Here is a 27851-nt window from a genome sequence, read left to right as displayed (position 1 = left end):
GTCTGGGAGGATCCCATATGCCGCGGAGCGGCTGGGCCCGTGAGCCATGGCCGCTGGGCCTGCGCATCCGGAGTCTGTGCTCCGCAACGGGGGAGGCCACAACAGTGAGAGGCCCGCATACCGCAAAAAAAAAAAAAAAAGAAAAAAAAGGAAAATAAGGGAAAGACGCGAACAGGCACTTCACAGAAGATGAAGCCCACATGGCCAATAAACGCGTGAAAAGAGACATTTCTTACCCACGAGAGTAGCAAAAACGTAAACGGCTGACAACATGTAGGTAAGAAAGTAAAGCCGATGGAAGGAACACATCGCACTGTTTGCTTCTGGTATACGAACTGGTTCAACTACTTTGGACAACAGTGCGCAATGGCCGAAGAAGACCACACATGTGCGTGCTCTGTGGCCCAGCAATCCTGCTCCTGGGGGTATACCCTGGAGCACCACTGCAAGGTGCCCCCAGAGGACACACACAAGCAGCACTGCTCCTAAGAGCAGAAAACCGCAAGTGGCTCAAGCACCCACCAACAGTAGAAAAGATATGCGGGCTGTGGTGGAGTCTAACAACGGGACCTACACAGAAGCAAAAACGAGCCAGTTACAGCGCCTCTCAACAATCCTGGGAATGTTGAGCAGTAAAAGTGAGTTCCGGAAGAACATATGATTCATTTACATAAAGTTCACAAATGTGCACAATTCAACATACTGGTTAGGATTACACATACACGTGCTAACTATTTAGAGGAGCAGGGAATGACTAACGCAAAATCCAGGGATAGCAGTTACTATTACGGCTCAGAGGGTGAAGTGAGAGCTCATCCTCTCGCTTTATCTCAGTCGTGGGCAGGCTGGTGCTCACTGTCTGATTATTGGATGATCTCAAGGGTCCCTTTCAGCTTGCGTATATTACAGAGATACTGCATATCTGTCTATCTATCTATCGACAGATGCCTTGCATATATTTTTAAAACTATTCTTCCGCACCTCAACAAAACATAATTTAGATGAGGATGATGCTGATGAGCCCCAAACTGAGTGTCAGAAGACCCAGGGGCTGGTCCTGGCTTTGCATGGACTTCTGTGGACTCCAGAACCCTCCTTAGCACTAAAAGGGCCTTACAGTCTACATCTCAGGACTCTTATACAGAGACACATGAGTGACTGTATGATTATAAGTCTCAAAGTTCAATCCACTGCTTTGAGGGCAGCTCGGGACACTGCCCTGGGCCCCCAGCTCTGGGGAGGCCACTGCTTTCCTGGCCCCCACCAGGAGGCCAGACTTAGTTTGGCTTGGCAGTCCTGAATGCGGGCATGAAGGGGAAGGGGAGAGGGTCATCAGCAATGGGCTGGTGTTCAACACCCATTTATGATAAAAACTCTCCAGGAAGTAGGCATAGAGGGAACCTACCTCAACATAATAAAGGCCATATATGACAAACCCACAGCCAACAGCGTTCTCAATGGTGAAAAACTGAAACCATTTCCTCTAAAATCAGGAACAAGACAAGGATGCCCACTCTCACCACTGTTATTCAACATAGTTTTGGAAGTTTTAGCTACAGCAATCAGAGAAGAAAAAGAAATAAAAGGAATTCAAATTGGAAAAGAAGAAGTAAAGCTGTCACTGTTTGCAGATGACATGAAACTACACAGAGAATCCTAAAAGATGCTACCAGGAAACTACTAGAGCTAATCAATGAATTTGGTAAAGTAGCAGGATACAAAGAATGCACAGAAATCTCTTGCATTCCTAGACACTAATGATGAAAAATCTGAAAGGGAAATTAAGGAAACACTCTCATTTGCCACTGAAACAAAAAGAATAAAATACCTAGAAATAAACCTACCCAAGGAGACAGAAGACCTGTATGCAGGAAACTATAAGACAGTGATGAAAGAAATTAAAGACGATACAAACAGATGGAGAGATATACCATGTTCTTGGATTGGAAGAATCAACCTTGAGAAAATGACTATACTATCCAAAGCAATCTACAGATTCAATGCAATCCTTATCAAACTACCAATGGCATTTTTACAGAACAAGAACAAAAAATTTCACAATTTGTATGGAAACACAAAAGACCCCAAATAGCCAAAGCAATCTTGAGAAAGAAAAACAGAGCTGGAGGAATCAGGTTCCCGGAATTCAGACTATACTACAAAGCTACAATAATCAAGACTATGGTACTGGCACAAAAAACAGAAATATAGATCAATGGAACAGGATGGAAAGCCCAGAGATAAACCCACACACATATGGTCACCTTATCTTTGATAAAGGAGGCAAGAATATACAACAGAGAAAAGACAGCCTCTTCAATAAGTGGTGCTGGGAAAACTGGACAGCTATGTGTAAAAGAATGAAATGAGAACACTCCCTAACACCATACACAAAAATAAGCTCAAAATGGATTAAAGACCTAAATGTAAGGCCAGACACTATCAAACTTTTAGAGGAAAACATAGGCAGAACACTCTATGACATAAATCACAGCAAGATCCTTTCTGACCCACTTCCTAGAGGAGAAATGGAAATAAACACAAAAACAAACAAATGGGACCTAATGAAACTTAAAAGCTTTTGCACAGCAAAGGAAACCATAAACAAGAGGAAAAGACAACCCTCAGAATGGGAGAAGATATTTGCAAATGAAGCAACTGACAAAGGATTAATCTCCAAAATATACAAGCAGCTCATGCAGCTCAATATCAAAAAAAACAAACAACCCAATCCAAAAATGGGCAGAAGACCTAAACAGACATTTCTCCAAAGAAGATATACAGATTGCCAACAAACACATGAAAGGATGCTCAACATCCCTAATCATTAGAGAAATGCAAATCCAAACTACAGGGAGATTATCACCTCACAGCGGTCAGAATGGTCATCATCAAAAAATCTACAAACAATAAATGCTGGAGAGGGTGTGGAGAAAAGGGAACCCTCTTGCACTGTTGGTGGGAATGTAAACTGATACAGTCACGGTGGAGAACAGTACGGAGGTTCCTTAAAGAACTAAAAATACCAAAAAAAAAAAAAAACCAAACAAAAAAAAAAACGAACTACCATACTACCCAGCAATCCCACTACTGGACATACACCCTGAGAAAACCATAATTCAAGAAGAGTCATGTACCACAATGTTCATTGCAGCTCTATTTACAATAGCCACGACATGGAAGCAACCTAAGTGTCCATCGACAGATGATGTATGCTAACACATATGTATGGAATAAAAAAAAAAAAAAAGCTTCTGATAAACCTAAGGGCAGGACAGGAATAAAAACGCAGACGAAGAGAATGGACTCGAGGACACGGGGACGGGGAAGGGTAAGCTGCGACTAAGTAAGAGCGTAGCACAGACATATGTACACTACCAAATGTAAAATAGACAGCTAGTGGGAAGCAGCTGCATCACAAGGGGAGATCAGCTCAGTGCTCTGTGATCACCTAGAGGGGTGGGAAAGGGAGGGTGGGAGGGAGGGAGATGCAAGAAGGCGGGGATATGGGGATATATGTATACGTATAGCTGATTCACTTTGTTATACAGCAGAAACTAACACACCATTGTAAAGCAATTATACTCCCATAAAGATGTTAAAAAAAAAATAAATAAATAAATATTTTTAGAAATAACCAATGAAAGAAAAGAACTGGGCTGGTGGTCTATAAAAATAAATGGTGTGATAAGGACTCCTCATTACAGGAGGTCTCAGGCCAGGCAGGTGGTGACGGTGGCTAGTAGAGGGGCCACTGGACCCAGCCGAGGTCCCTGACTGCAAGGAAAGCACACAGATAGATTCTCAGAGTCACTAAGACTCAGGCCAGCGATGCAGGGAGAGGGGCAGCTCCCCACAAAGGAGGGCAGCACGTGCTAAGGCTCAGAGCACAGATCATCTCTCTGGACAATGGAGGCAGCTCAGCACGACTGAATCCCGGAACCCGGAGAGAATGAGACGGGAGAGGAGGACAAGGCGGGTGGTGAAGAGCCCGTGATGCCGAGCTCGTGGCCTCGGGCTTTCTCCCGAGGGCCGTGATGAGCCAGCGAAGGATGCTGATGGGTGATGAAGCCAGACCCGCACTGGAGGCTGAATCTCCGGGGCCCAGCACGGAGCGGGGGTGTCAGCTGGGAGGACGAGGAAAGCAGCTATTCCGGCAAAACCTCCGGTAAGCGGGAGAGGGGTCCCGAGCCGGCCCAGCGGTGCGGGCGGGGGGCGGGCAGGCCGAGCCCTCACCTGTGCAAGGCGGAGAAGAGGCTACTGGGGCTGAGAAGCAGCGGCCCCTGGGGCAGCACCGTGCCCCGCTCGTTGACCCAGTGCAGGTAGCCCCGCGTCATGTCCGCCATCCCGATGGCCCGCGCGGAGCAGTAGAGGAACTTGTACCCGTTTCTGAAAAAGAGACGAAACGTTCACGCTTAACGGCGTCACACGATGCAGCCATCTCGCGTGCACAAACCCTGATCTGTATCTGCTTCAGGAGGAAGGGTGCTGCTCTAATTCCCAAGCAGAGGCCGCATTCTATAAAATCTTAATGGAGAAAGAAGCCTGAACGCCTTTCCCTGCCGTTTGCTAAAGGACCCTCACGGCCTCACTAGGTTTAATCCTCACGGGAACCTTGTTCAGTAGGTGTCTTCCTCTCGCTTTACAGTTAGGGAAACTGAGGCCGGAGGCATCAAACTGTCCAACTTAGCTGCACCCGGACTGTTCATACATCTCCATCTGGCTCTTCAGCTGTATCCTTTGTAATACCCTGATAACATAGACCGGTGAATGCGTTTCCCCAAGTCCTATGCGCCGTCATCAAACCTGGGGAGGGCATGTGGGAACCCTCATATGAGTAGCCAAGTCAGGCAGAAGTGTGGGTAAGCTGAGGACCTACCACTTACGACTGGTGTCTGAATTTGGGGCAGCCTTGAGGGAATGAGCCCTTAACCCGTGGAGTCTGCACTAACTAGGTAGTTAGTGTCAGAATTAGACTACTGGACACCCAGTTGGTGTCTGAAGAGAACTTGGGAATTGTGAAACGTGGGAAAACCCCACACATCTGGTGCCGGAAGTGTCACGAGTGAAGAAACAGATCACAGGAGGGTTCTTCTGTTAAACACAACTTTACTACTTTAAGAGAACTACGTGTCCCTTTTTCTGAACCGCTGAAAACTTAGGAGTCCGAAATGAGATGTTGTGCTACAAATATAAAATAAATGCCAGATTTCAAGGCCTTACTATAAAGACAGAATATGAGATACCTCCCATTCAGAGTTCTGATATCGAGTACATGATTAAATGGTAGTATTTTAATATATTGGATTAAATACATGAAAAAAAATGTTTAAACCCAGTCTGTACACTGATATCTCTCAACTTCACGTTTGTAGCCCAGACCCCTCTCTTAAGCTCCAGAGCAATGCACTCAACGGCACACCCCACGTTACCCATCAGATACCCACGAGTAGTACCTCAAATGCTTCCAGGCACCCCTGGAAGCCCAGCGGTGGGGCCCACATCTCAGGGGTCCCCCTGGGTTTCTAGCCCCACCGCAACCCATCGGCAAGCCCGCTCAGTCCCACCCATAACACCATAAACCCCGTGCCGCCCCTTAGTCCCCCCGCCTCTGCCAGCGGGACCTCTGACCTCTATTCCTGCAACAGCATCAAACATATCCCTGCCCCCCACCGAGCCTCCACAGAGAAAGAAAATTTAATACTCAACTCTCCAAAGCCTTGCCAGTTCTCTCAGATATAATCCAAATTCCTCGCCGGGACCCGCAAGGCCACTGAGACCTGGTCCCCACCTTTCTCTCCAGCCCCATCTGCTCCCTGGCACCGGGCTGGACACCAGGTGTCCTCACCGGTCCTCGCACCTCCTCGGCGGGCCCTCCCTCGTCCGCCTAGCTAATGAAACACACCCTCCCTCACCCTCAGCCCAGGCACTAAGCCCTCGCTCTGCTTTTTTCCTCATGCACCACCGGTCACTAATATTACACGACAGCCCCGTGTTTGACTGGGTCTCTTTAATCCACGAGCTCCCTGAGGGTGAGGACCTTGTCTCATCCCTCGCTGTTAACTCCAGCGCCAAAAAGAGTGCTTGGCAAGTAGCAGACACTTTGTAAATCTTTGCTGATGGGTAAATACAAACTACCAGCCTCCTATCTGACTTACTGCTCCACCGTGAATACTTCGCGCTGGCCAAAGGACTTGTCTTGAGATTTGCCTAATAATATGTTCTTTAAAACCAAGAAACAGGAAAGTGCTGGGACGAAGAGAATCTAGAAATACCAGGTTGTTTGGAATACAGGGATGCATCTGAAAATCAAGCAAGCATTTTAATGAAACATCTTTGTATCTGAGCTGTCTAATTAATGCAATCTTTTTTGTTTTCTGTATATAGCTCTTCACATTGAAGTCCTAAAAGCTGCCACCTGCAGGGGTCTGAGCTGCTAATTTTATTTAAGGCTTGGTTTGCAAATATGCTTCAAGGCTTGATGCTGCTACTGGTTGTCCTCACCACACAAGTGTTCTGCCTCAAAGGCCGTTACTAAACGTAGCTGGAAAAGCAGCTCGAGGACGTCGTAACGGGAGAAATGCCCGTTGGTGGCAGCAGGGATCACCTCTCCAAAGCCTTCACCCCTGTGAATGCTGTGTGAAATGCCAGGTGTTCCCATCAGTCACTCAGGTGGTCGAGTCACCAGAAAGCTTACTCTCAACGGTAGCCCTCGTGGATAAGACCCCTCGCTCAGGGGCTTCCCTGGTGGCGCAGTGGTTGAGAGTCCGCCTGCCGATGCAGGGGACATGGGTTCGTGCCCCAGTCTGGGAAGATCCCACATGCCACGGAGCGGCTGGGCCCGTGAGCCATGGCCGCTGAGCCTGCGTGTCCGGAGCCTGTGCTCCACAACGGGAGAGGCCACAACAGTGAGAGGCCCGCATACCGCAAAAAAAAAAAAAAAAAAAAAAAAAAGACCCCTCGCTCAGGAGGGCAGCCAGGAGCAGGACACAGCAGGCACACCCACGGGACACTCCCGAGCCAGGCTGGGCTGGGGGTGCTCAGGGGCCCAGCACAGCCCTTCCCTGCAGGAGCAGAGTGTACTTACTGCGGGACCAACTATGACGGAAACAGGACACGGGACGGAGCAAGGTGGCCACGAGGGACCCCAGGGCAGGAAGGACAGCCCTGCCTGAAGAGGTACCAGTGAACAGAGGTGCAACACACACACGTGGGTCACACTTATCCCTCTGACATCTCAGCAACTAGAACAGGGCTCTGGGGAAACACCAGAGACAAAAAGAAGGCATCATGCCATGGCCAGGCTTGGCACAAATGATGTTCCCCTTTCGTCCCAATCTCTACATCCCTCTTAGAGGCCTGGAGAGGTACTGAAATAGATTGGATAGATTCCCTTTGGGTAACCTTCGACCTCTTCTACTTAATTTTCCAAGATAAGCTTCTGTATAGGAGTTTCTTAATTACTAGTTGCCGATGACACGCCCCAGTCATGACAATCAAAGATGTCTCCAGACACTGCCACATATACCATGGGGGGCAAAATCCCCACTGAACGCCAGTGATGTAGAGGAAAGGGAACTCGGTAGCCCTGTCTGCAGCCCTAGAGGAAGGGTACTCACCTGCCATCTTAAGAAAGGAAAGCTCACGGCCAAACTCAGGCTCGTTCTCAGCCCCGCCTCCACGGGCCCTGCTGTCTGGTGCCAGCCAACTTCCAGGTCACGTAGGCCGCCGGCCCTCTGCACCGCGGGCCCCCTGCACCGCGGGCCCCCTGCACCGCGGGCCCCCTGCACCACCGGCCCCCTGCACCACAAGCCCCCTGCACCGCCAGCCCCCTGCACCGCGGCCTCCTTTCTGTGAGCGCTCCTCATCCCCACGAACCTGCCCATCTCTCAGCCCCACCTCCCACTGCTACCTCCACCTGTGAGGAGCTTCTTCCTCTCTTTCAAAACTCTGTTCATCCAGTGAGGCTCAGCTCAGGTGCCACCTTCTCACTGAAGCCTTCTTTGATTCCTCGCCCTTCCAATCAGAATTCATTTCTCCTTCACTGACGTCTGTAAAATCTGCCTCTCTCACTACACCCCGCCCCAGTGCCTCATTACGGGGCGTGCTGTAGGTGTCCTTCTTGGGGGTCACAGGGTGCCCGACGGGAGGGGCCGGCAGCACCCCCCAGCGCACCCAGAACAGCGCCCGGTGCACAGCGGGTTTGTGGTCAGGCTCAGCACATCCTCAGGCCTCTCACGGAGCCTCGGCTTGGAACAGCGCACGCAGGCTCAGGACTGACTTGAACCACACGACCCAGCGGCGCAGCGCTGCCAGCCTAGCAGGGACCGATCGGAGGGATGGTGGGATCCAACTCCACCCTTTAGGGATGAGGAAGCCAAAGCCACGAGCCGGGGACGGGTCGGAAGGTCTGTGGTCGGCCGACGGCTACGGCCCCTGGAGCCCAGGTCCCCGACCCGCTCCCATTCGCCACACCACCCTCTCCCTTCCTGGCAGACAGCGATGACGCGATAACCTAGGAAGACCTGAGGTGAGGGCAAGAAAGAAGCGCTATGGGCAGGAGAAGAAGAAAGATGCTAATGAGTCTGCTAATGATCGGTCCCCGTCTTCAGCATCTCGGCTTCAGACAATACATTCCTCAGGCCACAGATGAACTAATTTATCTATGGAAACACAGGAAGCATTCCTCTCACTAAGTCATGGAGCCACCGATTTCCGGTTACATGAATATAAAAATATTTATCAAGGAAGGTAGGAAATTAGGGCAGTTATTGTCCATACTTAGCCCCCCGCAAATCCCCATTGGCTCAATGATCTAGATATTTTAGGAAACGGTCCTGCTTTATTTTCCTTCTACTTATTGAACATGTATATTTGAATACGCAGGAGTTTCCCATCTCTTCTACCTGTATCTGCTATAGCTCCTTTTCATCAATAACTGAGTCCGCTTTTTAAAATCAATAACCAAGCGAGCTTTATATCCCCTCTACGAACAAGGTGATAATCAACCTGACAGGTAATTTCTCATGGGCTGACTTATTCAAACAAGTAATTACATTTGGCAAAAAATAAATACAATTGTCCTCATTTTCTGTTGTTTCCTGGCAAGTGGTCATCTGCAAGACTGGCTTTTCCATCAGAAAAATACGGCAGTGCGTAAACTTTGAGGGTTACCCAAATGCAAGGAAAGCAGCATCGGGAAAGAGTGATCAGTCCAAAACTCAATTAAACGGCCCCTTCGTCCTGGTACTCTGTCATGCTCAACATTTCTCTAAATATGTCTCTGGGCAATCACAAATATGACACCAACAGAGACGGCCACCCAGCCTTTGCCAGTTCTCAGTCAGTCCCTGACCTCCTCCCAGCTGGGGCTGCCGAAGACCTGGAGGAGGTAGCATGTGAGACGCTGCCTGGATGGGCATTCGCTCTAACCAGCTACGAAAGCCGACACCACGTCCGGCCTGGGCTAGAACTCTGGGATGGCACCAAGGCCACCAAGCCAGGCCGAGCCCTTGGGTATCAGGAAGCCTAGAGGAGGAGGACATAGAGCTGCCCAGGGCACCGATTCTGGCCTGGAGAGGCTTGGTGAGGACCACGGGGTCTGAGCCGGGCATTGCAGGCTGAAAAACTGGGGGAGGCAAAACTCAGAGGTAAAGGCACGCCAAGCAGAAGCCACCATGTGAGCAAAGGTGAGAAGATGGGAAAGCGACGGATACGGGGTGGGGAACAGTCAGACTGGATTCGAGCAAGAAGGTCTGTGGAGAAGCAGCGGCAGGTCAGGAACTAGCGGAAGCTGACCCGAAACCGCAGGGTTTGAGAGCCACGCTAAGGAGGCCGCCCTCGCTCCTGTACAGAGCCCCGGAAGGCGACGGCCAAGCTGGGGGGCGGCCAGGACATCACTGGTCTAACCGTCCGGGCGTCACAGAGGACACACCTCAAACTCAGTGAACAAGTTAAGCGTCAAGCTCCTTCCTCTCAACCAAAATGAAAACACAACAAGCACTCTGTGATTCTCAGGTACCTCACCCACAGAGGGGACTCATTCTAAATCAATCAATAGAACCAAAAGAACGATCAGGCATTCTTTGGTAAGCTACGCAACTTTATTTTTCAAGAAGATACCTTTTCTAGGAAAACCCAAGAGAGACACAAATCAAACCCCCCCCCCAAAAAAAGAGGCAAAACACAGTGCCTTTTTTTTTTAAACCTTACAGTAAGAACAGGAATAGCTTTATGTTCCAAAACCTAAAATGAATCAGGCTGTGAACTACTCTGTATCCTGACCCACAGGGGTCTCTTTCGACTAAAAATAGAGACAGTTTTCAGTGTCAGGCCAGTCAAGGCAGCTCATCAGTGGATTAATCCTTCGAGGCAAAGAGTCAGCCATGCGGAGGTGGCGGGGAAGGCCCTGAACACACCGCCTACAGGAGCGAGGCCTGGAGAACCTCTCTGGGGGCAGCTCGGGAATACCGACCAAACCTTTCGGTGTGCTCGGCCTTCCACCGGCAACTCTACTCCTGAGAATCCACCTCACAGCGGCCCTTGTGTAAGTGTCGTACCTTCTCTGCTTACCTGTATGCTCGTTGGACATAATAAGGACTTATTGGTAAGGCAGGAGAAAGATGTGACTTTTGTACTTCTATATTTCTCTCGTTTTTCTTATTTATTTTTTTCAAAGAAGCATGTGTTACTTTTAACATTTCTTAAGGAAGACATCCACAGAAGGAAAGTCAAATCAATGAGCTGGGCATCTAAGAAGTGAGAAGCTTTGAATCCACCAGGAGAAAAGGCCCTCCCAGGCACCTCATGCCCCACCAACCCGAAGCGTGAGGTCCAGGAGGCCAAAGAAAATATTTTGAAAGCCCTCGTGTATCCAAGCAGCCTTTGATAAAGCATTTGCATAAGCTACAGTGATTATGAAGTTTGGTTTGGTGCCAAGAATACTTATGGAAAACAGACTTATTTTTGTCAAAAATATTTCTCAGCTTAATTGTAGACGGCTAAGCAAAGGAGTAACTGGGACCCACCGTCCCCACCGTCATCATCACAGCACCAGGCACTCAATAAATGCTGGATAAATGAATGGACGAGGAGCAGGAGAGTGTACTTCACTCACTTGTGCTCAGAGTACTGGCGAAAGCTTTGAGTGCCCGTTCCCCATCACCATCACCGCCACCGTCACCGCCACCGTCACCGCCACCGTGGGCCGGAGGTGCACACACCGGGGCAGAGTCCCATCAGCCCAGGGCACCTCCCGGCTGTAACTAACTCAAGGACAGAGAGCAGCGGGGCAGAGAGGCTTCACTTACGTGGGAGCCCAGGGCACCTCCCGGCTGTAACTAACTCAAGGACAGAGAGCAGCGGGGCAGAGAGGCTTCACTTACGTGGGAGACCCTAGTCCCCAGAGAGATGGAGACAGTGGGACCAAGCACCTGCTGGCGGTGGTGCAGGGATGGGGACCCCAAGGGCCCTGAACCCTGGAGACGCACCAGAGCAGAAGCACTGGACTTGGAGCTATAGGCTGCCCAGGGTTTCAGAGAGTTCTGCCTCTTAGCAGCTATGGGAGTTTGGACAAATTGTTTTAACCCTCTAAACCTAGAAATGATATTACTTGCTTCTCGGAACTACTGTAAGAGTTAAGTGACAGATGTGCCCGACACAGGAGAACAACTCAAGATCTACCCTCCCACACTGACGTCCCAGGTACGGCCCCTCAGCAGGGCGCTCCCTGGACCAGATGGGCAAGATGTGCACCGCTGGCTGGCCCACAAAACGTGCTTGGAACCTGGACCTTTTCAGCCTAAAGTAACTCCCTTGGTCTACATCAGAGACTACCATGTCCTCACCCGACTATCTGTGCCATTCCCCAGTATGAACTGAACCTCAACCCCTCCCCTGAGGCTGCCACCGCCTTCCTCCTCTGTCAACTTGCAATTCCCAGGCCACTTCCTTTCTTGCCTTCTGGTACTGAATTCAAATCTGGAGTTGGCGGGATTCCCCACGCGCTCAGGACCCTCCCTGGCCAAGGGGCACCCCTCTTTGTAAGTCAGCCCGTCAGCAAAGGTTCTGTGTGCAAGTACTTCGGCTGTGTACTTACTGGCTCACTTTATGGTACAGCTTGGCGATGCCCTGGTGGGTCCAATCCTTCCCAAGGGTGGGCAAAATGTGGCCAAGAGTATCTGATCTAAATAAAAACAGAGACAGGAAAAATAAAGTTAAAAGGGCATCGCGAAAGGGGGAAAAAAAAAAGTTATTCTGACTCATCGCACCATAAATGCCTCATTAAAAAATGCAAATGGGATGCATGACTTGCTTTCTGGACGGAAACCCCGAAACTGAGCAACAAAGTCAGGGAGCCGCCGCCCCAGAGGGAAGCGACCCCCGATCCCCCACTGCAGCTGTTTAAATCAAGGAGCTATGGCTCCGCGGGCGGCACCGACCGCCCCAGAAACTGAACTGCATGAGCTGCACGATGCCCCGGAAAGAGGAACTGACACTCTGGCTCCAGGCCCCAGGGTCCCACGGCCCCGAGTCGGCGGGACCCACCTAGTGATGGTTCCATCGATGTCAGAGATGATAACCTTATCGTCCCAGTTCCACAAGTAGATGGTGCCTTCACAGCGGCACGTGCCCTGGTACTGCGTGGTGACGCTGAAGACCACGTCATTGGGTCCGTTCTTCAACTTCAGGCTTTTCTGAAAGATACGCACTCTGTGTCCACTGGAGGGCGAGGCTCAGAGAGAGGGATATTCGGTTTCTGTTCCACGAGAAACCGGATCCGGATTTTATTTTTTTCAAAGCACCACCCTAGGCCACCGTACAGTTCTTTCCCTGTCTCGCTCTCGAGGAGGACTGGGCTTGCCAGGACTTGGGCAACCTGAACCCCAGGCCCCCTCGCAGGCCCCAGCGTAGCGCAGCTCACCCTCACCCACGCCCCCTGGGGTTTGTAAGTGACAGGCTCTGAGGGTCGCTGCAGGAAATCACAACTTCAGACTGGGATGCACTTACTAGGCCACGGCTGAGTACGAAGGGCCATGGCCGGGGAGACGAATCTAAGTCAAGTGTGAAAATATGTTCCCCGAACCAGCCATGAGCACTAGTTAATACACGGACACAAACTGGAAGAAAGCAGTCGTCTCAGTTATCAGGGACATCTCATATCCAGAAGCCCAGAAGCTAGACCCCAGGAAATCACACCGGATTCAGAAGGCAGAATCCCCTCTCAGCGGTTCTGAATCTCGGGACCGGGGCCCTCGAGTGCAAGCCAGCTGGGGGCGGGAGTCCAGGTCGCCCCCAGCGGCGCAGGGTGTTAGGCCTGACCGCTCTTTTTCCCAGCAGACACCGTCACAACTAAGCCTGGGCCCCGCGAACTCTTAGGAGCGCAGCAGAGAGCAGATACCTGCTCGCTGTCTGCTTCTGGGAAACGGGGCCCAGGGATTAAAACTGGTGGTACGGGGCTTCCCTGGTGGCGCAGTGGTTGAGAGTCCGCCTGCCAATGCAGGGGACATGGGTTCGTGCCCCGGTCCGGGAGGATCCCACACACCGCGGAGCGGCTGGGCCCGTGAGCCATGGCCACTGAGCCTGTGCATCCGGAGCCTGTGCTCCGCAACGGGAGAGGCCACAACAGTGAGAGGCCCGCGTACCGCAAAAAAAAAAAAAAAAAAAAAAAAAACAACTGGTGGTACGGCCACAGAGCAGAGGACACTGTGACCAGGACGGTCCCCTGCTACCGGAAGCTCTCTGAACCCCATCACAAGTGCTCCATTTCCCCCCAATTCAGGAGATGCAGCTGACTTAACAAACATCTCTGGAAAAGTGGAAACAGCCCTGCGATTCGGGTTCTCCGTCATTCACAGCTCAGGATAAATTCACGCCTTTGGGCCGCCTTCCGCCAACACTTGCGGACAGGAGCCTCCAGGGCAGCGTCAGGGCCGACACAGGGGAAGTGATGCTTTGGAGCCAGCCTGGACAGAAGCTGATGTGGGGCGCGAACCGGAGGCAGCAAAAGGGGGATGTGAGGTCGTGGGGTCGGGGGGCAGCGGGCAGTTGGATAGAGAAGGTGCCAGAGCTGAAGCCGGAGCCAGAGCATGGGAGGGACGCCCGGATCATTGAACCCACTGAGTCCAGGTGGCCATGGCTGGGCCAGTGCCCACAGCGTGGTGGAGGGGGAGGACAGGACACTCACCAGCTGCTCTGACGTGAGGCGCAGGGTCTTCTTGTAGCTAACGCTGGACAGCATGGGGAGGTGGCCTGTGCTGGACAGCTTGGCAGCTGCGTGCTCCTCATCACTGGAGGATGACTCATGCTTTATTCTGGAACACACAGTGATGTAATTGCCAATTAGGAAGTACATCTGGGTAGCCATTAAAAATGCATCAGGCCGGAATCGATGACGGAGCCCATCGGGTGTCTCCCGGTGCTGTCTCCGGGTGGTCACCGACCAGACGCCGTCGCTAATCCCATCCACGCGGCTCCTGCATTATTCATCCGGGACTGCCTCTCCTCATTCACGTCCCTGTCATCATCACTCTACTTTAAACCAAGAGGCTCCCCGTCCTGATCAGCGGGTTTAAGCTCCCTCCTGGCCTTGGAGGAGGCTCACATTCTCTCTCTTCCCCTGTCCCAGGCTGCTGGCCAAGCACAGGAGCCCAAAGTTCCTGCACGTCCAAGCCGATCAGTTCCCGGTACACACCGCTCCAAACGCACAATCCCAAGTAACGAGGACACTCTAGGCCTTACGAACAGGTGCCAGGGGAGCCAAGAAGGGCCCCCCGATGCTCCCCTGGACCCCTCAGCAGGCTGCCCCAGGAGCAAGAGCCGTACCTTATTCACCTGCACAGAACCCAGCACTCCGAGAGCTTCTGGACTTCTCCACATGGTCGGGGTTGGGAGGTGCGGGTGGGAAGCATGCTCATTTTCTTTAAATAGCTCAGATAAGGCATGTCAGCAATTAGCTGTTCCCTGGATTCAAATCCGGCTATGGCATAGTCCCCAACCCAGCAGTACTAGACCTGCTTCCCGGGACCATTTTCCTTGAAAATGCCGTTAACACCCTACAAAGTGCTTCGTAAACGTTTGTTAGGCTAAACGGAGAAAGCTAGGCAGCCCCAGAGCAGGTCCCCCCACGACTCCCCAGATGCACGCCTCCCCCCCGCAAAGCTTCTGGCTCAGCGCATCCCTTTATGCAAGACAGGCACACGGGGCCCCATCTTAGCTTTGCATCTCAGTGACCTCCTACCTTGTCCTCCTGCCCTCACCCTCCCTCCCCTTCTACCAGGAAATGATTGGGTATTTCCTCTGCAGCCTGTTGCTTTCTTGCCCCATGTGCTCGTTTCAGAAGCAGTTCCTACAATCCAATACTGCCCCGCACTAGGGCAGACAAGAGGGAAGACGCCATTACACGGCACCCCGCTTCTGTGTTCTTTCTACTGGCTCCTTCCATGTCCAGAATGAGCCGCCCCTCCCCAGGCCCCTGCTCCCGGGGCCCTACGAGGGGCGGCCTGTGGGCTGTGGGCTGGTGGACTGGAGCTCATGCCACCAATGCCTCTAGGCACCATGCCAGGCATGGAGGCCACAGCAAGCAGCCTGGCCCCTGCGCTCCCCGGGGTTTTCTGTCTGGACAATCACAACAGAGCTGGACAAGTGCTATGCTAAGAAGGCAGAGGACATCGAGAGCAGCCGGACGAAGGGTCCAGGAGCTACACAGAACCATCTGGGCTGGAGTCACAGACTTGGCCATCACGGGGACACAGCCCTGGTGAACGAGCCGTGGGGACAGGTGACTATGTCCACGGAGAAAGAGCATGTAGCCCAGAATCCCGGTTGGTCCACGGCGGGGTCAAGCTACAACTGGATGAATGAATCTACACCTGTGACGCTGGGGGCCGGTTCTAGGTAGAGTGGAGACCTGAGAAGCCTGGGTTTGAACCCCAGGAACTTCAGGCTGTGTTACCCTGCTCAGACTATTTTCTTTCAGACTAGATTTCCTCATCTTAAAGTGCAAGGGAGCAAACGGCATCCCACCGACCAAGAGATCCCGGAGGCCGGCAGGTACGAGACAGAAAGAAGTGGACCGGGAAACAGGCGTCCCAGGAGAGGGCTCACAACCACAGGACTCCTCTCTGGGCCTCGGTGGCTCATCTGTAAAATGACACAGAAGTCCATTCCCCTTCCGACCCCTGCTGACCCTACAAACAACGCTGATCCTTTTCAACCAACAACCTAGAGGATCGTTTTCAGACAGACGGGTACACGTGGTCCTGGAGCCAAGCGGCCTGACCAGTGCCTGGGTGGGAACCCAGGAGATGAAGCTACAGGCCCCTCATTGAATTGGAAAATGTTTATGTTCCATGCAAACAGTTTGGTGGGAAATGAGATCCAAATGTGAACTGAAGCTCTCAGTGGCAACAGATTGATGTGAGCCTCTGCTGGTGGGATGCGGAAGCAAAGCAGAAGAGCTCTCATCTCCATCTGCTACTTTAAAACAAAAACCAAAACCCCTAGATCGGTGCAGCATGCCACGTTTGAGGGAGCGCAGAAAGGAAAACACAGATACAGAAACTGCGATGGGAGCTGTACACCCCGGCTGGCGGTGCCGGCTTAGGGCGAGGGCACAGTCATCTGTGGACCTGGCCACCCCCTTCCCCACCCCTGCAACAGTCCTTAGTGTCGCTGGCTTTGCGGCGTCTGCAAGGAGCGACAGAACGAAACAAAAGGGCTCATCTCACTCGAGTGTCTGTGTTCAGCCAAGGAGCTGGGAACAACATTGAAGTTCGCACTTGTCAGTGTTCAGTTTTTGATGGTATTTTAATGACTTGCATGGTGACAGGCTGTTTGCTCAATTATGAGACTTCAGGGACTGTTCTGTCAATCACAAGTCTGTCAATTAGGAAAGCACTCCGACACTTTTTTTTCAGTCAACCGCATGAATCTAATTAGGGGACTAGGATGCCAGTCAAAATGAAAAGATGTACACTGCTCAGGAGACTTTACACGAAGACTTTTCAGAACCTCGGATCCTTTTCGCAGGAGTCAATTCTTCGTGTTTCAGGTTTCGTAAAAAAATGTAGGCTGACTAACTCAGAGTGGCCAATCGTCAGACTCCTTCTATCTAAGAGGGCAGAGCGTTTCTGTCAACATCTGAATAGGATCGTATCAGATACTAGGAAGTCCGAAACGCTTCAGATGGACGGTGTCAGCCGATGTTCCAGCTCCGGAAGCGCCGCAGGAGCGCCCTGATGGCTCCTCCACCCTCGGCCCGCCGGGCGGCCTCCGGGAGCGGTCACGTGGCTGGAAAGGAGAAGAACACAAAGCCCGTACGAGCCACCGTCGTGTTCTGTCCCTTTTAAACCTCTCTGAGCCCCTGGCCAGCCTTCCCCAGGTCTCAGACTGGCATAGCGCAGGCCGGATTGGGTGGACATCCTGCGTTTGGCCCCTATTGTGGAGTGTAATTTTAAACACGTGCGACTGCACGGTTAAGATGAGCCTGTGTCTTCCAGGCCACCACAGAGCCACCCACCCTCCTGACCGCAGGCACAGCCCATGTGGCCTTGTTGGGTTTTACGTTCTGCACCTCCTTTCTCATGAGGCTGCCGTGAGGGTTCGGTGAGCCAACACCTGCGGTGTGGGTGTCAGTCTTGTGCCCATCTCACAGATGAAGGAGGAAACACCGAGGGGCTGATGAATTTGCCAAAGATCATAGAGGAGAGTGACAAAGTCCCAGCTCATGCTGCCTCTTCTGCTTGGGAATTACTGCAGGACACAGAGGGTCTCAAAAAGAGCCCCAGGGCTTCCCTGGTGGCGCAGTGGTTGAGAGTCCGCCTGCCGATGCAGGCGACACGGGTTCGTGCCCCAGTCTGGAAAGATCCCACATGCCGCGGAGCGGCTGGGCCCGTGAGCCATGGCCGCTGAGCCTGCGCGTCCGGAGCCTGTGCTCCGCAACGGGAGAGGCCGCAACAGTGAGAGGCCCACGTACTGAAAAAAAAAAGAGAGCCCCAGGAGAGCAGGGTATTTCCAATGCAGCCAAACTGCTGGTTTAAACTGCTCGGGGACAGAAGGGTGGCATCTTTGCTTGCGTCTCCCTCCCTGGCTGCTCTGGGAACGGACAGCACGCGAGTCCCTTCCCTCAGCCAGGACTCCAAGCCGGATCTGCCTGACTCCAAATTCTGCCGTGTACATCCTGCTGCTTCAAACACCTACTTACCGAAAACCCACTGCCTTCTATCCTAGCGGCCTCCTACACCCCCTCAGGACTGCACATTCTTAGCCCGAGCTCCACCTGCCTTCTCCCCTCCAAGCTCACTCAAGGTACACTCAAAATTCCAGGTTGGGAATGTATGCAGATAACCGTGCTGGAAAGCCCCTCCCCAGAGAATGAGCCAGAGATGGAGGGTGAAGACTGGAAAAGAAACACACAAGCTCTTCAACCCTGCTCCCTTGTCCAGGGCAGACCGGCAGGGGGTGAGGTGGGAAGGAGCAGTGCCAGGGCACCACCAGGGGGAACAGAAGGGGTGTCCTGTGACAACATCCCAGCCGAGAGCCGGCCCTGCCATGCAGAGCTTTATCAGGTCCTGCACACTCTGCTCCACAGAGGACAAGAAAGAAATCAGACTGTTTCCTACGTGACACCTACATGAGTTTCTATTTCCAACAGTGAGGTCTAGAAATAAAATAGCTTAACATACAGAGCTATGGCCAGGAATCCAAGGACTTGAAATCTAAGCCCGCCTCCCCTATGAAACAACAATACACTGGGAAAATCTCATCAGTTCAGTAATAGCACATTTAAGACATGCCTGCTCTGGGTCAGCCACTGGCTTGGCCTCTAAGCTATAAAAAGGATAGAGGGGGCTCCCCTGGTGGCGCAGTGGTTGAGAGTCCGCCAGCCAATGCAGGGGACACGGGTTCGAGCCCTGGTCTGGGACGATCCCACGTGCCACAGAGCAACTGGGCCTGTGAGCCACAGCTACTGAGCCTGCGCGTCTGGAGCCTGTGCTCCACAACAAGAGAGGCCGCGATAGTGAGAGGCTCGCGCACTGCAATGAAGAGTGGCCCCCGCTTGCCACAACTAGAGATAGCCTGCGCGCAGCAATAAAGAGCCAACACAGCCATAAATAAGTTAATTAATTAATTTTTTAAAAAAATAGGATAGAGATACGCATCTTGCCCTCAGGGAACACGTTAGCATTTTCTGCCTGCTAAATAAGAAACACAACCCTGGGTTTCTCAAGCACAGGAATACCAGAAGGGTGAGGTCATATGTAAAAGGTGTTACACTAGCTCGGATCACTCAGCGTCAATATGCAATAACAGCGTCGAATTAGTGGGTGATGGCATGGCCCTCACGGTAGTTACCCTCAAATCCCGTACAAGCAGGTTACCCTGAAGACAAAACACGACTCATATGGATCCGTATTATCAAAATCTAAGGCCTCCTGTACCAAGTTAAGATGAATCTTCACCAATACTTAGAAAGGTGTCAATGTAAGCCCTGGTAAGTGTCTAAACTGTAGAGAAAGGCAAGTTCCTTGAGAAGGGCCACTTGTTTTCGTGCCACTGTTAACACCGCTGTTCACCCTCCTCCCCATTATCTAGCACCACTGCTACCACATTCCGTAAACTGAGGGCTAGCACATGCCAAGAGCACGAGGGGTGCTCGTCCCATTATCTCATGTACGCCTCACATTTACTTTGGAAATTCGGTGTCTAAGGAGCAGGCACTTCCATCTGACTCGTAGGAACAACAATTTGAGTAAATTGCTCCAGGTCATCGAGTAAAGGACAGAGGCAGGTCTGCAAACAGGTCCATCTGGGTCCATGGCCCGGGCTATTCGGTGAATCCTATCAGCATCTGTGCCTTGACCCTAGACACAGAAAGGAGCCACAACACACCGTACCTGGTGGCCATGCCCAGCTGTGACGGCTGCTCCCCAGTGCTGTGGCTCTTTCCTGCCAGGCACTGCTCTGGCTTACTTTCCTGGAGAAGAAGAAGACAAAGAATCATGGACACACCAAAGGGAAACCACCTACACAACCACTGGCGTTCTGTGACGGGCTCCCCAGAGTCCAGAGCAGGGCCCCAATGCCCTCCCCAACGGCACGCCCCCACAGGGACGGTGGGTCCCAGTTACTCCTTTGCTTAGCCGTCTACAATTAAGCTGAGAAATATTTCTGACAAAAATAAGTCTGTTTTCCATAAGTATTCTTGGCACCAAACCAAACTTCATAATCACTGTAGCTTATGCAAATGCTTTATCAAAGGCTGCTTGGATACACGAGGGCTTTCAAAATATTTTCTTATAATTGCTGATAGAAATGCCTGAAAATATTTTCACACCATATTTTGCCTGAGAAAAACATGGGCGCATTCTCTTTCTCAATACTGCGTGCTCTTAATAGAAGATGCTCCTTTGATATACTGGAAAGGGCTCTGGAATTCTCAGAGCTCTGGGCCCAGTCCTGCTTCCCTGGCTTAGGAGCCTCGGGCAAGTCATGCAACCTTGTGGAGCCTCGTTTCCTCCCCAGCTACACAGGGATGATGACATGCCTCTCCTAACGCTGCCGTGAGGACCACGGAGAAGCTGCACATAAACACAGAGCCTGGCCCGCAGCAGGCAAAGGAAGAGGAGAACATCCACTAGCCCCACAGACATCACAGGAAGTCATCACAGGCCAGACAGGTGTGTCAAAGGACAAAGAATGTACAATCAAATTTCATGATTCGTGGTCATTTGGTCAGGGGGGCAGAGATGGATGTGTTTAATATGAATAAAGAAAATGAGTGATAGAAACAGTGTAACAGGGTGACAAGCTTAACATCTGATGGGTACCAGCGATTTTCAAATATTCTTTAGCTTTTTATAAGCATGCAAATAATTGATGTGAGAACAGGCCCAGTTAATGTTTAATTTATCTGTTGAGGCAGGTAACTTGGCCGCCACTATTAACAATTCTTTATTAGACCAGCGCAAAAATGTGTATCTATCTGAAATATATTTCAGGTTTTTAAGAGATCTCGTAACTCTTCCTTATTGCACGCCGCATTCTCCTCAGTTCCAACTAATGAAACTCTGGACACTCTGCAAAAATAGGTCTCTGAAGTAGCCCTCATCTTAAATTCTCGAACATTCTGCTCTCCAGTAAGAGAATCAGAAAGGCCCCTTACACTTTAGGTCTCCTAAAGTAAAGCGCATGCTTGCTCTACCGTGTTGATACCCCTTGGAGATAACGGGACAGTCAGTAAAGCTCAGGTATGCCAACAGGAAATGCCCAAGAACAGTTTTATCTTGATGAAACCCACCCAACAGACTCTTTCCCTTTGAACTAATGAAATACACAAACTGAGCTCCTGGGATTTCTTTTACGCTTATAATAACCAGCTTGCCCGCTGCCCTTGGGGTTTCTTCACACTAGATTCCAAAAGTATAATCAGCATTCCCTCAAACATCTGCCAGACCCCTGCTCTGGGTCCCAAAACGGGTGCTCGGGAGACCACAGGGATCCAAGCCACAAGGAGCACGTGTGGTCTCTGCCTTCATGGAGTTTAGGGTCTGGAGGGGACAGGGATGTTAATCAAATAGTCGTACTAATCGGTGTATAATTATAAACGATGAGCAAACCTGTGAAGGAAAAGTTCACGGGCAGGGTTAGGAGAGCAGAGACCAGCAGACTAGACTAACCTGCCCAGAAAGGGCCATTTGAGATGCTAGTTAATTAAGTGAAGAAGGGTGACAGGGGTCCTAAGAACACTAGGCAGAGAAATAACACATGCAAGAGTCCTGGGGTAGAATGTACTTTCAGCCAGGGACACCAAAGCACAGAGGGCAGGGGAGAATGGCAAAAGGTGAGGCTCTACAGAGGCAGGGGCCAGGATACACAAGTCCTGTAGACCATGCTAGGGATACTGGTCTTAATTATAAGAGCGCTGGGAAACCACGGAAAGCTTTTAAGCAGGGAGAAATATAAATGCGGCCATTATACTACATAGACCAATGCCAACTGCAGAGAATGAGGAAGAAAGGGCAAGAATGGATACAAAAAGACCATTTGGAAGCAATCCTCGGAGGGAAGGTGGCAGCCTTGAGTTGTGGGGTGTGGAGCTAGAGAGAAATGGAAAGCCTGAGTGATATTTAGGATGGCGAACTGACAGGAGGGGTGAGGGAAGAAGGAAGTACTAGCCTGTGGATGGACAATGGTGCCATTTTCTGACGGTGGTCCAACAAAGGAAGAACTCTAGAGAAAACCATCAGATCGATTTCAGAAATGACGAGTTTGAAGTGCCTGAAGCATCCACATGGAGATATCTGCCTAGTTGGCTATCTGATAAATGGACATGGAGTACAAAACGCCCTCCTTGTTAATAAAAATGGAGTCATCGCATGGGCGTGAATGAGGTTGCCTAGGGAAAAACAGGCAGTCGAAGCAGGAGAGAAGGCTCTAAGACAACCCTTGAGGACCCACTTACAAAGGGGCTGAGCCAGGGGAGGAACAGCCCCCGAGGCTGGGGGGAAGACCAGGCAGACACACTGGCACAGAAGCCAAGCAAAGAAAGTGCTTCCAGAAACAGGCTGAGAGGTTGCAAAGATCTGAAACAAATTATAGGCATTTATAGATATGGAAGCCAAAGCCACCGAAGTGAAACAACTAATGGGAATTAGTCTAGGCTGTAAGTCTACCTCGTTAAAACTGTTCTCACAAGCAACAGGAAGATATTTAACTTAAAAAAAAAATTTAAACATCACGTTGAATCTCTTCTTTTTACAGATGAAGACACTTTACAGAGCAGGAGTGACCCGACCACGGTCCCCAGGCTGAGAGGTAACAGAGCCAGGAGGTGACGGCAACTCTGCTCACCGCTCCGGGCCCTTCTCCACCTCCCCTCATTCTGTGCTGCCTTTGCGTACCCTGTGGCAGGCCTGACTCTTGCACACTCAGTGTGATGGCTTCTTTCACTGACACGCACGTGAAGACAAACCCTACTACCCAAAACCAAAATTCACTGAGCTAAGTAGGAACGCTCTTGTTTTTCAGACTCACCTCTTTGATTGTGCTGTTTCTTCCCCTCCATGAAAACCACCATCTTCCTCCCTTTCTGGGCATCTTATCCCTCATGATAGATTCCACCGTGGCCTGTTTTAAATGGATGGTAACATAAATAATGGAACCAAAAAAAGATCAACTTAGCACATTCAAACCAAAAGACACACACATGCAAATTAAAGTAAGATTTAAAAAAAAAAAAAATCAGAGAAAACACAACATACTATTTGCGGATTAAAAATTTTTGAGAAACAAAACCTAATGGAGTCCAAAATTACATTAAGATAACTTAAGCATGAAGACTTAAGAAGATGTTAAAGGAATAAACAAACAACAAATAAAATACAACACAACAACAACAGAAAAAGAAAGCATTGAAAATCATTAGTGATTAGTCAGACCAGAAGTTTTCAAATTAAAGTGGTTTACTGATTATGATATTGTTATTCTCAATAAGATGATTATAAAATAAAAAATGAAATGATTAACAGGAGGTATAGGGTAAACAGTCTTCAACAAAAGGTAAAATGCACAGGATCTTTTTAGTAAATGTAAGTTTCCAAATTTTGGTACACTGAGTATTAATAGATGTATTTGATTTAAAAGCTCAAGTATTAAAAAGAAAATTCATACTCTTGCCCTAAATAAATGCCAGTTGAATAGGAGGAGATTAAATGTTAATTAATAATTTTCTTTGTAAACCAACTGTACTTTAATAAATTTTTTAAAAATAATAATAATTTTCTACATATTTCCAAAGAACAAAATAGCCATCTTGAGGCTACTTCCAGGACCAAGGTAAATGTTATCTAATTTCCTTTCCTTGGTTTACAGAACTATCAGGTAGCTGATACCTCAGCTAGTATTGAAAGAAAGATTTAAGTCTTTCAACCGAACGAGTTGCAGGTAAATGGAAAGAGAAATAATTCACATATTTAGCCTGATGTGTGCTTCTTTCTATCATTTAAAAATCCCTACCTGACACAAAAGAAAACCACAAAATAGACCAAAAAGCAAACCATGCATACCCAATTCACGAATAGGACAATTCATGAAGATGTCAATTACCCTATTCCTCCTATTTCATCCATAAATATAACAAAACTCCAATTAAAAATAACTAACAGGATTCTTTTCAAACCTAGACAAATTGATTCTAAAGTTCAATTATAAAACAAACAAACAAAACTCGCCAAGAAAACTCAGACAGAATAATAAGTAGGCATGAGCCTTAATAAAATTTATTTTATTAAAATACATTTAAAAACCATAGTATTTAAAAGAAAGCAGTGTTGGGACATGAGTAAACATGTTGATGCAACAGAAGACAAAGTCCAGAGATAAATCTAAATTCACGGAGGAAGTAGTAATATGATCAAGTTGTAACTGCCTATCAGTGGGAGAAAGAGTTATCTAATGAACGGTATCGGGATAATTAGGTAGCTTTGACAGACCCTCTCGGTTGCTTCCCTGGGTGAATCATCCCCTTTCTTTCTTGCCAACATAGCCAACACTTTGCTTGAGAATCAGACTACACTGTGTACAGGATGTTCTGGGAAGGCAGGCTCAACTCCAAGGGAGGAACTTCGATTGGTCAGCACCACTTCGACTGGCCCTTCCACTGTGTTGCCAACAACTGGCTTGGAGGTGGTCATGTGACCAAGTTGTGGCCAATGAAATGTGAGAAGCCTGCCTCTATCCTTCCTATTTTGGATGCAGTTGTATGAGATGATGGGTAAAACAGTCATCTTGGGATCGTAAAGGGGAAGCCAAGGAAATCAAAGAAGCTCACCCAGATTCATCAAGCCTGAAACTACCAACCTCTAACATTCTTATTATGCCAGATAATAAACCCCAATTATTTTAGGCACTTGTAGTCATTCTGTTTCTTGCAACCAAAGCATCCTGATTCAATAACCAGCTGAAGAGAGAGAAAAAAAAAAAAACTGATTTGGTTCCTGATACCTCACTCATGACTCTCAAAATATACAAGTGTGATACAAAACCCAGCAGCCACAAAAGAAAACGGTGAAAAATTCTACATATAAAGATAAATTCTATATTAAATAAACAGCAAAAACAGAATGCAAAAAATTACTGACAACCTGTAGAAAGACTGAGAACGCCTACCACAAAGACTAATTTCTTTAAGTTCAGGAGTCGTTTCTTTTTCTGTGAACTTTATCACTAAATATCTAGTGCACTGTTCTTTCTTCTTTTTGATCTGTAAGAGCTGAGACACATAACATAAACGTCTCTCCTGGGCCATGGATGCTATGCAGAAGCTGCCGAGGACAAAACAAAACCCACTCTGGAGAACACGCCCTCAGCCCCGTCCACAAAGGATACTCACAGATAAAGCACCACCAAGGATGAGGCCACAATCCCAAAGCACGCACACACACAACCACAAGGGAGAGAGCAGGGGCTCAGCGAAGTCGGCTTAGACCTTCAGGAACCTCAGAGATGAGAGTTCCGACAGACCACAACATCCCCGGCAGAACAAAGCACTCGCTAAGCACATGAAGGAGGCAAGTGTGAGACGTGGCCTCTGCAGCAAAAAGAACGCAGCATCTGCTAGAAAGACCCAACGCCAGAAAACAGTCAATCCCAGGCGAGGCCCAGGGAGCCGGCAGGGGGAGGACGCGGGCACAGCGGGGCCGCGGCGGTGCATCTGCCCCTCGCCCTGTCTCTTCCCTGCAGCCGCTCACCTGCGCTCAGGTGCGGCTACGAGCTGCCCGGAGCCCGCACTTGCTCCTCCTCGGCCCATCGGCCCCAGACCTGCTTCCTGGCTGAGGGACGCCTGATGCTGACGGTGGCACCTGGCATCTGGTACAGCACCTCCCTGCGCCCAACCCTGCTGCCTGCTCCCACCCTTCACCCTTTCTCCCCTCATCTCCCTTGGGCTCAGATGTCGGCCCGTCTGCTCTGCCTCCACCTGTGTCCCTGGCACGGCAGGTGCGGGGACAGGGGACTGCCTTGATTGCGAGGAGGGGGGAAGGACAGTCAAGGTGCAAGAGAGACCCTGACGTTTACACCCTTGGACTTCCAAACAGTACAGTGTAATTCACCTCGTGGTTTCTAAATGAAAAGCTAAGTTCCGGGCTTCCTTGGTGGCGCAGTGGTTGAGAGTCCGCCTGCCGATGCAGGGGACACGGGTTCGTGCCCCGGTCCGGGAAGATCCCACATGCCACGGAGCGGCTGGGCCCGTGAGCCATGGCCGCTGAGCCTGCGTGTCCAGAGCCTGTGCTCCGCAACGGGAGAGGCCACAACAGTGAGAGGCCCGCGTACCACAAAAAAAAAAAAAAAAAAAAAAAATCTAAGTTAAGTTCCAGCCCCCCCCATTCATCTCGCCATCATTTTCCATGTCCCTTTCTTTCTCAGGGTAAAGCTCACCTTTGGCAAAGGTTTCTGGAAGGCCTGCATCGCCAGGAGCAGAGGTGCCGCCGTCGTCCAGTTATAGTATCTGACACGAAACAACAAAAAAGACGTCAGAAGACCAAGGCTCACACTGAAAGCCTCATGTCCTGAGAAGCGGTCGTGGAAGGCTCTGGAACCCCAGCTGGGTCCTTAAAGAGCCGAAGACTGTGGCCAGCACCCCGGCCCGGCCCCCCACATGCCCCGCCCTTGCAGGAGCCCCTCCTCCATCAAACCCACAGCAGCCACGGCCGTCTGGCACGACACACGGCGTGGCGAGCGACCAAGCGGCCCGCCGAGAGCAGCCCTCGCTCCGCAGCGCATCCACCACCAACGTGCTGGGGCGTTTCTTGCCACCTTTCAAGAAAAAGGAAACTAGGACCCTCAGCGCGTAGACGTCCATGGCTTCCTCTTGGAGAGAAAAGTTTGCCAACAGTCTGTAAAAACACGTGCACGCCCCTTGACCCTAGACAACGACGCTTTCACGGGGTGTGTGCACAGTCTACCGTGCGACACCCGCACATCATACGGGCCGAGCCCCATGGGCCAAGGTTGTGACATCACACCTCCCATCATGAAATCTCATGCAGGTGAGTGTAGACGCCCCGGGATCCAGTTATGTCAATGTTCTCGCTATATAGTGACGCAGCATTTTGCCAAGAGTGAAGAGACGGTAGCAGACTTTTAACAAAGACTTAATTTCATACATTTCCAAGAGCTATCGTCCAGGTCTCTATAGTTGAGAAACTGAAGCTGAAGCACTATCACACGACAGCTGAAATGACTTTCGGGAGGAACTTACTTATTCCCGATCTTCACCACAAGATTGGGGTCGTCAATGAGGGCAGGGTTGTCCACAAACTGCTGATACGACACGGCTTGTTCCAGAAACGCATCTGCGAAAGCAAGCATAGGGAAAACATAAGGAAAGTTTGGTTCAAAAACCAGGCCTGTTTTTCACTCGCTCATATTCACAGGTATTTTGAGAGTTTATACATTCCAACTGTGCAGACAATCCTATAAAATCTATTTGCAAAGGGGGCTTCCGTTAGTTTGGGGGCAGTGTCTGCACATAAATGGAGGGAGGTGGGGCGATCGGAGGACGGGGGGCCGGCTGACCCTTAATCAGGGCACACACACTTACGCAGCAGCAGGCGTGTGGGACTGCGGTAAACACACGTGTCCACAGAAGCAGATGACCGGGGAGCAGGGCTCAAGGTCTGGCCACCCGGGTTTAAGTCACAGTCACTGGTGTGACCTTGGGCAAGTGATCCACCCGCCCAAACCTCAGTTCCTTGACATGTAACGCAGGGATAGGAACCTCGCCTTCCCCCTCGGTGGTCGTGAGGATGGACAAAGTCACAAATGAAAGCGCGGTGACCTGCCTAAGGCAGGCT

The 27851-nt window shown here is 50.3% G+C and overlaps 1 protein-coding gene across 5 annotated transcripts in view; it reads right to left on the bottom strand.

The window, feature by feature from the left end:
• LPIN1 (lipin 1) overlaps positions 1–27851 on the bottom strand; it is a 73030-nt gene that overhangs the window by 8657 nt on the left and 36522 nt on the right. For 4 of the 5 annotated variants that reach the window (XM_082642481.1, XM_082642484.1, XM_082642480.1 and 1 more), the window contains 8 exons: positions 27257–27350; positions 26434–26503; positions 23035–23127; positions 19896–19975; positions 14186–14312; positions 12547–12695; positions 12098–12184; positions 4237–4389 (listed from right to left, as the gene is read on the bottom strand). In XM_082642481.1, coding sequence (XP_082498607.1) covers positions 4237–4389; positions 12098–12184; positions 12547–12695; positions 14186–14312; positions 19896–19975; positions 23035–23127; positions 26434–26503; positions 27257–27350 — 853 coding nt within the window. The remainder of the gene's footprint in view (positions 1–4236; positions 4390–12097; positions 12185–12546; positions 12696–14185; positions 14313–19895; positions 19976–23034; positions 23128–26433; positions 26504–27256; positions 27351–27851) is intronic. The other variant, XM_082642483.1, reaches the window with a different exon arrangement.

This window comes from Mesoplodon mirus (assembly GCF_964341445.2).
Source record: "Mesoplodon mirus genome assembly, chromosome: 14".
NCBI classification, from domain to species: Eukaryota; Metazoa; Chordata; class Mammalia; order Artiodactyla; family Ziphiidae; genus Mesoplodon; species Mesoplodon mirus.
This window is presented reverse-complemented; position numbering and strand designations above follow the sequence as displayed.